Below are 12,555 nucleotides of genomic sequence, written 5' to 3'. Positions count from 1 at the left end.
GTCAGGAGACACAAACTTCACTTTGTACAGAAAACATAAACAGGCCATTTATAGTATAGTCAAGTATAGTTACCGGTTAAGAGCAAGTCATTCATTCACCGGTTCATTGGACAGCATTTGCCACTTCCTGTTCCTGTTCCTGGTGGCGCCTAGCTCGAGTCTGTGTTTGTAGTCTGCTAGCTTTTTTAGCATTGCTTATCTTTGCTTTCAGCGTTTAATCTTTAATCTTTACCATTTTCAGCGTGCATGGACCCCCCCGCATTATTTTCTTATCGCGATTCAACTGCGTGCATTTTACCGTGTGCAACCATTTTCTCCTCTGTGTTACACGGATTATTGCATTGATCTCAAAGCACCGCTTATCAAGAACAACCATAACAACAAACAATTGCGTGAGGGATACAAATTGATCTCAAACCCTCGCTGCTCGTGAACAACCATAAAAACAACAACAACAAACAATTGTGGTAAGTCATGGCATCCGGGTTCCAGATGGGTTCCGGCTCTAGAGCCCCCGCAGCAGGGCGTTTGGGTGACGTCTCGGCGGCATACTCACTCAGCAAAGTGACACCACTCTCCCGTTCCTGTTTGGGTTTCCATTCGATTCTCCCCACTCAGTGATGCACCTACTGAGAATCATGTTGAAAGAGCTTTAGTAATAGGTGATTCTATTGTAAGGAATGTGGAAATTGAGACTCCAGCTACTATTGTTAAATGCATTTCGGGTGCCAGAGCGACTGACATCAGATCAAATTTACAAGTGCAGGCTAATGCTAAATGTAGATTTTCTAAAATTATTATTCATGTTTGCGCTAACAATGTCCGGCTTCGTCAGTCGGAGATCACTAGAGATAATGTTAAAGAGGTGTGTGAACTTGCACAAATGATGTCAGACACTGTAATATGCTCTGGCCACCTCCCCGCTCATTGTGGTGATGAGGTTTATAGTAGATTAGTGTCACTGAATTGATGGATGTCTGAGTGGTGTCCGGAGAATAGCATAGAATTTATAGACAATTGGAAGAGTTTTTGGGGTAGACCTGACCTGCTAAAGAGAGATGGACTCCATCCCTCCAGGGAAGGTGCTGCTCTCCTCTCTAGTAATTTGGCTCATAGTCTTAATAGTGATAGAATTTGACTAACTGGGGCCCAGGTCAGGAAGCAGACAAACTGGTTAATCTGAACGTCTACTAGCTGCCTTGAGACGTCACACAGATCACATAAACTACAACACATAGAGACTGTATAACCTAGATATCATATAGTGTCTGTTCCTCGAACTACCAAACACAAACCCCTCACTAAATCATTTAGAAAAAATATGATTAAGGTCAAACTTGAAAATATAAAAAAAATTGAAGATAAACATCATATAAAGGTAGGGCTACTAAACATAAGATCTCTTTCTACCAAAGCACTAATTGTAAATGAAATTATTACAGATCATATTTTGGATGCGCTCTGTTTGACTGAATCCTGGCTTAAACCGGATGAATATATTAGTTTAAATGAATCTTCTCCCTCAGGTTATTGTTATAAACATGAGCCTCATCTGAAGGGTCAAAGAGGAGGTGTTGCTACAATTTACAGTGAAGTTTTTGGTGTTACTCAGAGGATAGGATATAAGTTTAAGTCTTTTGAACTAATAATGCTTAACGTGACACCGTCAGATATATATATATATATATATATATATATATATATCATCTGTCGTCTTTTGCCCTTTCTATAGTATACAGATCACCTGGGCCGTATTCTGATTTCCTTGGTGAATTTGCACATTTTCTATCAGATCTTGTAGTTACTGTAGATAGAGCTTTAATTGTTGGTGACTTCAACATTCACATAGATAATGAAAATGACACATTAGGATTAGCATTTATCGATATTCTCAACTCTCTTGGAGTCAGACAAAACTATCAATGTGACATCAATGTGACAGGACCAACTCATCGCCATAATCATACACTAGATTTAATTCTGTCATATGGAGTTGATGGTGATACTATAGAAATTCTACCGCAGAGCGATGACATCTCAGATCATTACCTCGTCTCTTGTTTGCTGCGATCAGCTAATGTCACTCAATCTACAACACGCTATCGTTCAGTTGAACTATTCTTTCGACCACTAAAGATAGCTTCACTAAAAATCTTTCAGAATTGTCTCACATACTCAGTAAGCCAAAAAGTCTAGAAGAACTTGATGTAATAACAGAAAATATAAATACAGTCTTCTCTAGCACTCTTGATAGTGTCACCCCCCTTCGATTAAAGAAAATTCAAGAAAAAAGCCCTGCACCATGGTACAATGATCACACTCATGCTCTCAAGAGAGCAGCTCCGAAAATGGAGAGCAAGTGGAAGAATACAAAATTAGAGGTATTTTGCGGTGCATATAAGGATAGTGTCTGTAGCTACAGACAGGCACTGAAAGCTGCCAGGTCAGCATATTTGAGCAAACTCATAGAAAATAACCACAACAATCCTAGGTGTTTATTCAGTACTGTGGCTAAATTGGTTAGGAATAAAGCCTCGACTGAACCAGATATTCCATCGTAGCACAAGAGTAATGACTTCATGAGTTTCTTTACTGATAAAATTGAAATAATCAGAAATAAAATTGGAATTATGCAATCATCTGTCACAGCACCTCAGAAAACAGTGTCTCATAATTTTCCTCATGAGCAACTTCAATCCTTTGCTGTCATAGTTCATGAAGAGCTAACAAAACTCATCAAAAAATCAAAGGCCACAACATGTTTGTTAGATCCAATACCAACTAAGCTCTTAAAAGAGGTGTTTACTGTAATCTCAGAACCTCTTCTTTTATTTATCCCCTTTTCTCCCAATTTGGAATGCCCAATTCCCACTACTTAGTAGGTCCTCGTGGTGGTGCCGTTACTCACCTCAATCCGGGTGGTGGAGGACAAGTCTCAGTTGCCTCCGCTTCTGAGACTGTCAATCCGTGCATCTTATCACGTGACTCGTTGTGCATGACACCGCGGAGACTCACAGCATGTGGAGGCTCATGCTACTCTCCACGATCCACACACAACTCACCACACGCCCCATTGAGAGCGAGAACCACTAATCACAACCACGAGGAGGTTACCCCATGTGACTCTACCCTCCCTAGCAACCGGGCCAATTTGGTTGCTTAGGAGACCTGGCTGGAGTCACTCAGCACACCCTGGATTCAAACTCACGACTCCAGGGGTGATAGTCAGCGTCAATACTCGCTGAGATACCCAGGCCCCCCAGAACCTCTTCTTAATATTATTAACTCCTCGCTATCCTTAGGACATGTCCCAAGAAACTTTAAAATGGCACTTATCAAACCACTTATTAAGCAGCCACAGCTTGATCCTGGAGAACTGGCTAATTACAGACTGATTTCAAATCTACCATTTATGCCAAAAATACTAGAAAAGGTAGTGTCCTCATAACTATGTTCATTTCTACAGAGAAATAGTATATATGAACAATTTCAGACAGGATTTAGCCCCCATCACAGTACAGAGACTGAACTTATCAGAGTTACAAATGACTTGCTCTTATCATCTGATCGCGGCTGCATTTCTCTTCTAGTGCTTTTAGATCTTAGTGCTGCCTTCGACACCATAGATCACGATATTCTCTTGAATAGGCTGAAGAATTATGTTGGCATTTGTGGACTTGCATTAGCATGATTTAGGTCCTATTTATCTGACCGCTACCACTTTGTCTGTGTAAATGAAGAATTGTTAAATCAAACAAAAGTATGGAGTGACACAGGGATCAGTTTTAGGGCCTCTGCTTTTCTCCTTATATATGCTTTCCCTGGGAGATATTATCAGGAATCATGGAATATGTTTCCGCTGTTATGTCGACAATACCCAACTTTATATTTCTTCAAAACCTGATGAGATTTCACAATTCTCCAAATTAGCAGAGTGTATCAATGAAATCAAAGACTGGATGGCCAGAAATTTCCTTCTACTCAATTCTGACAAAATAAGCCGTTAAAATATATTTATTAATATCAAAATCCACAAAAGGAGGTAGATCCTTTTCATATTTGGCTCCTAAACTATGGAATAGTCTCCCTAACACTGTTCAGGATGCAGACACACTCAGTTTAAGTCTAGACTAAAGACTCATCTATTTAGCCAGATAAACACCTAATTTATCCTTCAACTCACAATTAGGCTGCATTAGTTAGGTCTGCCGGAACCAGAAACATTGATCATAATCTATAACTCTGCATATAATTGAATGGCATCTACGCTAATATTATTCTATTTGTTTCCACATCTCAACACCGGGATTCATTTCCTGAGGTCACCAGAACCGGCCAGATCCAGCTCCATTCCTGCTTGGTGTTGGACTCCACTGCTATGCGTCTCTGAGTGATGACGACTAAATGCAGCCGGTGCCAGGCAAACATCACTTCAGTCTATTACGATGGACTTCAGAGGATGAACTGATGCCAACTCCAACCATAAGACATGGAATTCTTCATATGCCACTGTCTGAACCTTGGACTTAGGATGGACCCCACCGAACCTCACCGAAATGATCTTCCAGTTGAACTGTGATGCACCTCACTGATCTCTGCCTGCATCACCTCGGTCTACTGATGGACTACACTCTTATAATGGAATACATAGACTATCAATTAATTGCCAACAAAACAAAGGACAATGCATCAATGTGAACTTCTGCAGTTAATCCAGGATGAACTTCAGAGACATTAGTCATTAATCTTACAGTTCATACAAAATCTGTTTAAACACTGACCCTTAACACTTACTTGCACTGCACATCAATAACTAATATTGTCATTATATTCATGTTGTTTAGTCAGAGGGGAACTGGCCCCCACAGTGAGTCTGGTTCCTCCAAACATTATTTTTCTCCATTAATCAACATCTTATGGAGTTTTATGCTCATTGCCACAGTCGCCTTCAGCTTGCTCACTGGGGTTATAAATACAATTATTATTTAATTACTTATTTTTATACTCAATTTACAATCATATTTAATCAAACTACACAATGATGACTCTAAGACTTTATAGATATTACAGTTTCATTTTCTGTTAATGCATGATCTTCTGTAAAGCTGCTTTGAAACGATGTGTGTTGTGAAAAGCACTATACAAATAAAAATGACTTATAAATCAAAACTAAAATATATACTTAAAAAAAGCATAAAGTGAGGTTTGGAGGAAGAGAGGAGGAGACACTTTTCTGTTTTACCCCGAGAGATGTTTTGTGTGGCTGAAGTCCAGACGAGCTGCTCAGAGAAGATCTGAGAGGAGCTGCCGAAACCTCAGAGAGACCCCGGAGCGGAGCCAGCGGTCCCAACACCTGAAATACAGAGAGACACAAATGAGGAGGAATCTGAATGGTTTGGTGGAATGGGAGGAGATCCTCATTACTGTATGTGTGATCGTTTTATTTATTTCTCTCAAAAAAGTCTTTATAGTTCTATTTTGGGTAGTTGACTTACAACATGTCCGTGAACTTTTGTTAAATCAACAATCAAGATTTTAGGTTAAAATTAACATGGCAACTCTTAAAAATAAGGTGGTATTTGTTTACATTGGTTAACATTAGTTAACATGAACAATGAACAATACTTTTACAGCATTTATTGATCTTGATTAATGTAAATTACTACATATCCAATACAAGTTTTACACTGAAATGAGTACATATTCAAATTAATGCATGCAAACAAACTAATATACACTAACAATGAACAAAAGTATTATGATAAACTAGCATTAACCAAGACTTAAAAATGCTGTGAAAAGTAATTGTATATTGTTAGTTCATGCATTTAGTAATGTTAAAGAATAAAACCTTATTGTGAAGTGTCACCATTTACGTACAGCATACAGTGGCAAGAAAAAGTATGTGACCCCTTTGGAATAAATGTGATCTCATCTTCATCAAAGTCACAAGTATAGACATACACAATGTGCTTAATCTAACAACACAACAGTTATAATCTTTCATGTGTTTATTGAAAACATCCCATTAAACATTCACAGTGCTGTGGAAAAAGTAAGTGAACCCTTGGATTTAATAACTGGTCAATCTTCCTTTGGCAGCAATAACCTCAACCGAGTGTTTCCGGTATCTGCGGATTAGACCTGCACAACGTTCAGAAGGAATTCTGGATCATTCTTCCTTACAGAACTGCTTCAGCTCAGACATATTCTTAGGATGTCTGGTGTCTCTCTTGAGGTCATTCCACAGCATCTCTATTGGGTTAAGGTCTGGGCTCTGACTGAGACACTCCAAAAGGTGGATTTTCTTTTTTTGAAGTCATTCTGTAGTGGATTTACTTCGATGTTTAGGGTCATTGTCCTGCTGCATCACTCAACTTCTACTGAGCTTCAGCTGGTGCACACACACTGACATTATCCTGTAGGATATCTTGATAAACTTGGGAAATAATTTTACCCTTGACGATGGCAAGCGGTCCAGACCCGAAACAGCAAAGCAGCCCCAAATCATGATGCTCCCTCCACCGTACTTCACCGTTGGGATGATGTTTTCATGTTGGTATGCGGTGCCCTTTTTATGCCATACGTAGTGCTGCATGTTCTTCCCAAACAATTCAACATTAGTTTCATCAGTCCACAAAACATTTCCCAGTAGTGTTGTGGAGTGTCAAGGTGATCTTTAGCAAACTTCAGGCGTGCAGCAATGTTTTTGTTGGAAAGCAGCGGCTTCCTTCGTGATGTCCTGCCATGAACACCATACCTGTTTAATGTTTTCCGTATAGTAGACTCATGAACAGAGATGTTAACCAGTTCCAATGATTCCTTCAAGTCTTTATCTGTCACTCTAGGGTTCTTTTTTACCTCATTGAGCATTCTGCAGTGTTCCCTTTGAGTTATCTTGACTGGACGGCCACTTCTAGTGAGAGTACCTATAGTACTAAATCATCTCCATTTATAGACAGTTTGTCTAACTGTGGACCGATGAATATCTAAACTCTTCCAGGTAACTTTGTAACCCTTTCCAGCTTTATGCAAAGCAACAATTCTTGATTGTAACTCTTTTTTTGCAAGGCATGGTCCACGTCAGCAGATTAATAGCAAACTCAAAATGTTTGAGTGCTTTTTATAAGTCATAGTAGCTCTAACACACACCTCCAATCTCGTTTCATTAATTAGATGCCAGGTTTGCCAACTCCTGACTCTAATTAGCTTTTGTTGACGTTATTACCCTAGGGGTTCACATACTTTTTCAACCTAGACTGTGAATGTTTGAATAATGTATTCAATATTTGCAATAACAATATGATAATTTGTGTGATCAGTTAAAACAGATTGTGTTTGTTCACTATTGTAACTTAGATTAAGATCAAACGAGATTTTAAGACAGAATTAAACATACAGGTAATTCCAAAGAGATACTTTTTCTTGCCACTGTATATCTTAAGGTGCTGCTCACCATTTCTTTAAATGTAAAAGTAATTATTATGAGCTCATAAAAGCTGTATGTATGATAATTATACAAGACGTTTAGCATGTCAACACTGCTCATAGAGTTGATAAACATTAAAGGTATAACAACATGAGATGTTCTTGTGTAGTTTCAACTCACTGCTGAAGCTCTGACGCTCTGCTGAACTTTACTCTTCTGCTTCTTCTTGTCTTTCTTCTTCTTCTCTTTGTCTTTTCCCCCCATCGCTGTGGCTGGTGCAGCAGGTGTAGCAGGAGTGACGGTTGCAGGTGAAGCAGTTTGGGTCTGTTGTGCGCGCTCGCGCTCCAGGATCACGAGTTGGCGGTAGTGTTCGTCACAGGGGTGATCCCAGGTGGACTGACCCGTTGAAAAGTTGAAGTAGTACACTTCACCGGTGATGTCCTGACTGAACACACACAAACACACAGTGACAAACTACTGACTTCCTGTCTTGATATTAAACTGGTCTGATCAAACCTGTGTGCTGTCACACAAACGTGTGTTACCATGGTTTCCACTCGGGTTGTAGTGGCACGACCATGCCCTCTCTGGCCAACCACAGCAGCTCAGGCTCTCGCTGGGGGTCAATGCCAATCTCTATGGCGTACTCGTGAATTTCTGCGAGACATGGAGGGGAACGGATCTTTATCACTCTGTTCTGTTCACACTGACTCACTTCACTTTTAAACATTTACTGTCTCACACAATAACACAGGAGTGACGCTGTGTGTACACCAACCAAAGAATGTTTGCACGAGAAAAATCATTTTGTTTAAAGGAAGTTCACGCAAAAATAAAATTCTGCCATTATTTACTCACCTCCACACAAGAACATAGATTTGGCTTGAACATTGCAGCATGAAGCTTTTTCCCATGTTTCCAGTGATCATGGTATAAATAATGGGGGGGTTGTAGTTGCTTGTTTTGATTATTGGGGGGGGGGGGTTACCTCCCACCGTCCCCCGGATTCTACGCCCCAGCCTCCAAACCATTTTTATGAGGGGGGTGTTCAATAATAATGTGCACTCATTTATATAAGTTAATATGGAGATTGTGTATATATGATATGCATGATAATGACCTTGCTCAGAGGGGATGTAGTTTTCATCGTAGTCTTCCTCCAGAACCACCTGATCTCCGATGCGCAGACCCGGGGTTGTCATGGTGACGGCGATGTGACGGGAGCGTGCGCTGGAACAGTCACTGGCCTTTAATTCATCTCACTAAAACACTTCAAATTAACATTTATACAACACATACTGACAACTATAACTACCACTTATTAAACAAACACTTATTAACATCAACACAAAACTCTGTGTTTAACACCAGACTAAGTGGCTCATGTTAATCCTGCAACAAATAAATCACATGTATATAAACGGAATAAAGCATAATTAACCTCTTATTACAACACGAGCGCTAAGCAAGAAAATAAATGGCTAAATTGAACAATATCACAGCAGATTAGTGGCGAATACTCATTCAAATTTGTTTGAGGTTACATAGTCACATGTCTGTGTGTCTGCCTGTGTGTGTGTGTCTGTGTGAGCTAGTTTGTTTGTCTTTTTTGTGTGTCTGCGTGTGTGTGTATGTGTGTTTATGAATATGTGTTTGTCTGTATGTGTGTGTTTGTTTGTCTGTGTGTGTTTCTCTGTTTGTGTCTATATGTGTGTGTTTGTCTGTGTGAGCTAGTGTTTGTCTGTCTGTGTATGTGTGTATGTCTGTCTGTGTATGTGTTTGTCTGTCTGTGTGTTTTTGTCTGTCTGTGAGCTAGTGTGTGTGTTTGTGAGCTAGTGTGTGTGTTTGTCTGTGTTTGTGAGCTAGTGTGTGTGTTTATGTTTGTGAGCTAGTGTGTATGTCTGTGTGTATGTCTGTATATGTGTATGTGAGCTAGTGTGTGTCTGTGAGCTAGTGTGTGTGTTTGTGAGCTAGTGTGTGTGTTTGTCTGTGTTTGTGAGCTAGTGTATGTCTGTATATGTGTATGTGAGCTAGTGTGTGTCTGTGAGCTAGTGTGTGTGTTTGTCTGTGTTTGGGAGCTAGTGTGTGTGTTTGTCTGTGTTTGTGAGCTAGTGTGTGTGTTTGTGAGCTAGTGTGTGTGTTTGTCTGTGTTTGTGAGCTAGTGTGTATGTCTGTGTGTTTGTCTGTGAGCTAGTGTATGTCTGTATATGTGTATGTGAGCTAGTGTGTGTGTTTGTCTGTGTTTGTGAGCTAGTGTGTGTTTGTGAGCTAGTGTGTGTGTTTGTCTGTGTTTGTGAGCTAGTGTGTGTGTTTGTCTGTGTTTGTGAGCTAGTGTGTGTGTTTGTCTGTGAGCTAGTGTGTATGTCTGTATATGTGTATGTGTTTGTGAGCTAGTGTGTCTGTGAGCTAGTGTGTGTTTGTGAGCTAGTGTGTGTGTTTGTAAGCTAGTGTATGTGTTTGTCTGTCTCTGTGTTTCTCTGTTTGTGTCTGTATGTGTGTGTTTAATACGAAATAATGATTTCTGATCAATATAATAATTAATCATTTAACGAGTTTAATCCTGACCTGCTGTCTGATCCCGAGTGTGGAGGTGTGCAGAACTTTTACAACATTTTTCTGGTTTTACATCTCTGCTGTGATTCTTCAGATTTGAGATACGGATGATTTTAAAGGATTTTGTGAATTTAAAAACAGAAGCGCCGCGTCTCCTTCACAACAACCAGAGACAAACATGGCGGCCGCCTCAGACACACTTCAAAATAAAAGTCCCACAATAACCACTCGCACAAGATATAACAATAATAATAATAATACAATAAGATTACATTTGTAAAATACAATTTAATTAGCAATGTTTATATTTAAATGGTTAAATAAAATGTAACAAGCGGCAATGACAATTTTTAAGTCAACAAGATACACGTTAAGTCACAAAATAAATTATGAATGTGTTTTTTGTTACATTACACAGCAAAAATATCCACACTTGGTTTTAATATATGAGAAAAACATGTGAAAAAGTTTATTAGATAACATTAGACAAGCCTTAAATAGAAAAAAATATCAGTGTAAAAAACAGTGCGAGCTGCTCTGAACAAAAGTTTGACATTCATGATGGTCCAAAACGTCTCTGGAAATCCAAGTAAACTGTCAACATTAAACAACTATCATTGTTTTTCACAGACTCCACCGTTAACTTTATAAGATAACTGTTATTTCTTCACACCTTCATCTCAGTGTTAATGTAGCAGATACACAACATTGTTACATTTTCTGTTCATAATGTCCAAATAAATAAAGCTGGCCCCAATTTCCTCTTGCCAACTCTTTTCTTAATTTTTCCATAAACAGCCAAAAATATCATTCGACCATTTTTTAAATATTTAAAAGCTTTCATTATTCTTTAAAGACAGATACAAGGGCCATGGCTTACTCACGTCTGTTCTTTTGTTTTATAATGTTTGAGATGATAAAACTTCAAATATTTCACTTCATTTTCTACCACGAGGGACAGTGGCTCCTATAATGTGCTCTAACATCTATAATAACTTAATAAAACTTCCCTTAAGTGTACTGAATCATTTACATTCGTGTCGTCTGTGTGGAATTAAAATAAGACACAATCAGTTCAATTAGAGCTGCTGAATCAACACTAAGAATTAACATTAAAAATAAGAATGGAATGGAAGTTTCTATATGAGGAATCCATATCTGACATCCAGATGGAAAAACCCTCATTGTCTCATTTCTTCATGAAATAATACAGTCACCGCAGAGTGTGTTGTGATTAAACCAGCACTTATTCAGTCAAACTTGCATTTCAAAGCTGTAAAATGAGTATATTGGCCTCTTAAAAGTGATACAGAGAGCATATTTAAGTGTTGGTCCAAAACATGTGGAATGACTATTTTAAACCGTATATACTAGAAATATTACTCTTAAACCAAATTATTCTAGTGCTATGTTCAGATTAGCATTCTACTCTAACTACTTTTGCAATATATACAGTAGACAGCAGAAATAGTAGAATGATTTTCACAAAACTTATTGTCAAGAAAACGTCCTGGTCATTTTTAATAATAATAATAATAAATTGTCCTGGTCATATTTAATCAAAAATCTAAAATAAATAAAAATGTCATGGTCATATTCAATACAAAAAAATAATAAAAACTCGCAAATAATGTACTGGTCATATTTAATCTAAAATCAAAAGATAAATAAAGATAACCTAGCCGTATTTAATAATAATAATAATAAGAAGAAAAATGTCCTGGTCATAATTAATCCAAAATAAAATAAATAAAATATCCTGGTCATATTTAATCAAAAAAAAAAACAAAAAAAAAGACCTGGTCATATTTAATAATTATAATAATAAGAAAAAATGACCTGGTCATATTTAATAATTATAATAATAAGAAAAAAAGACCTGGTCATATTTAATAATTATAATAATAAGAAAAAAAGACCTGGTCATATTTAATAATTATAATAATAAGAAAAAAAGACCTGGTCATATTTAATAATTATAATAATAAGAAAAATGTCCTGGTCATATTTATAAAAAAAATAAATAAAAAAAAAATAAAAATAAAAAATGACCTGGTCATATTTAATAATTATAATAATAAGAGAAATGTCCAGGTCATATTTAAAAAAAAATAAATAAATAAATGACCTGGTCATATTTAATAATTATAATAATAAGAAAAAATGTCCAGGTCATATTTATTAAAATAAATAAATAAATAAAAAAAAAGACCTGGTCATATTTAATAATAATAATAATAATAATAATAATAAATGTCCAGGTCATATTTAAAAAAAAAATAAATAAATAAAAAATAAAAATAAAAAATGACCTGGTCATATTTAATAATTATAATAATAAGAAAAATGTCCTGGTCATATTTATAAAAAAAAAAAATAAAAAAAAAAATAAAAATAAAAAATGACCTGGTCATATTTAATAATTATAATAATAAGAGAAATGTCCAGGTCATATTTAAAAAATAAATAAATAAATAAATGACCTGGTCATATTTAATAATTATAATAATAAGAAAAAAAGACCTGGTCATATTTAATAATTATAATAATAAGAAAAAAAGACCTGGTCATAT

At 37.0% G+C, this 12,555-nt stretch overlaps 1 protein-coding gene across 5 annotated transcripts in view; it reads right to left on the bottom strand.

Moving 5' to 3' along the window:
- LOC127421815 (centrosomal protein of 164 kDa-like) overlaps positions 1–11,772 on the bottom strand; it is a 32,934-nt gene extending 21,162 nt beyond the window's left edge. Inside the window, exons 1-5 of one of the 5 annotated variants that reach the window (XR_007894100.1) lie at positions 9,995–11,772; positions 8,550–8,659; positions 7,975–8,086; positions 7,610–7,874; positions 5,243–5,353 (exon numbers count right to left, since the gene is read on the bottom strand). Coding sequence is in view for 3 of the 5 variants with exons in the window: in XM_051664953.1 (XP_051520913.1) it covers positions 5,243–5,353; positions 7,610–7,874; positions 7,975–8,086; positions 8,550–8,631 (570 nt within the window). In the remaining 2 variants the exon portion in view is untranslated. Of the gene's footprint in view, positions 1–556; positions 5,138–5,242; positions 5,354–7,609; positions 7,875–7,974; positions 8,087–8,549; positions 8,700–9,994 lie in introns of those variants that run through there. The other 4 variants (XM_051664953.1, XM_051664952.1, XM_051664951.1 and 1 more) reach the window with 4 other exon arrangements.
- Positions 11,773–12,555: the final 783 nt, after the last annotated feature.

The sequence above is a fragment of the Myxocyprinus asiaticus genome, chromosome 31 (genome assembly GCF_019703515.2).
Source record: "Myxocyprinus asiaticus isolate MX2 ecotype Aquarium Trade chromosome 31, UBuf_Myxa_2, whole genome shotgun sequence".
Taxonomy (NCBI): Eukaryota; Metazoa; Chordata; class Actinopteri; order Cypriniformes; family Catostomidae; genus Myxocyprinus; species Myxocyprinus asiaticus.
Note: the sequence above shows the minus strand (reverse complement) of the source record. Positions and strands in the feature narration are given on the sequence as shown.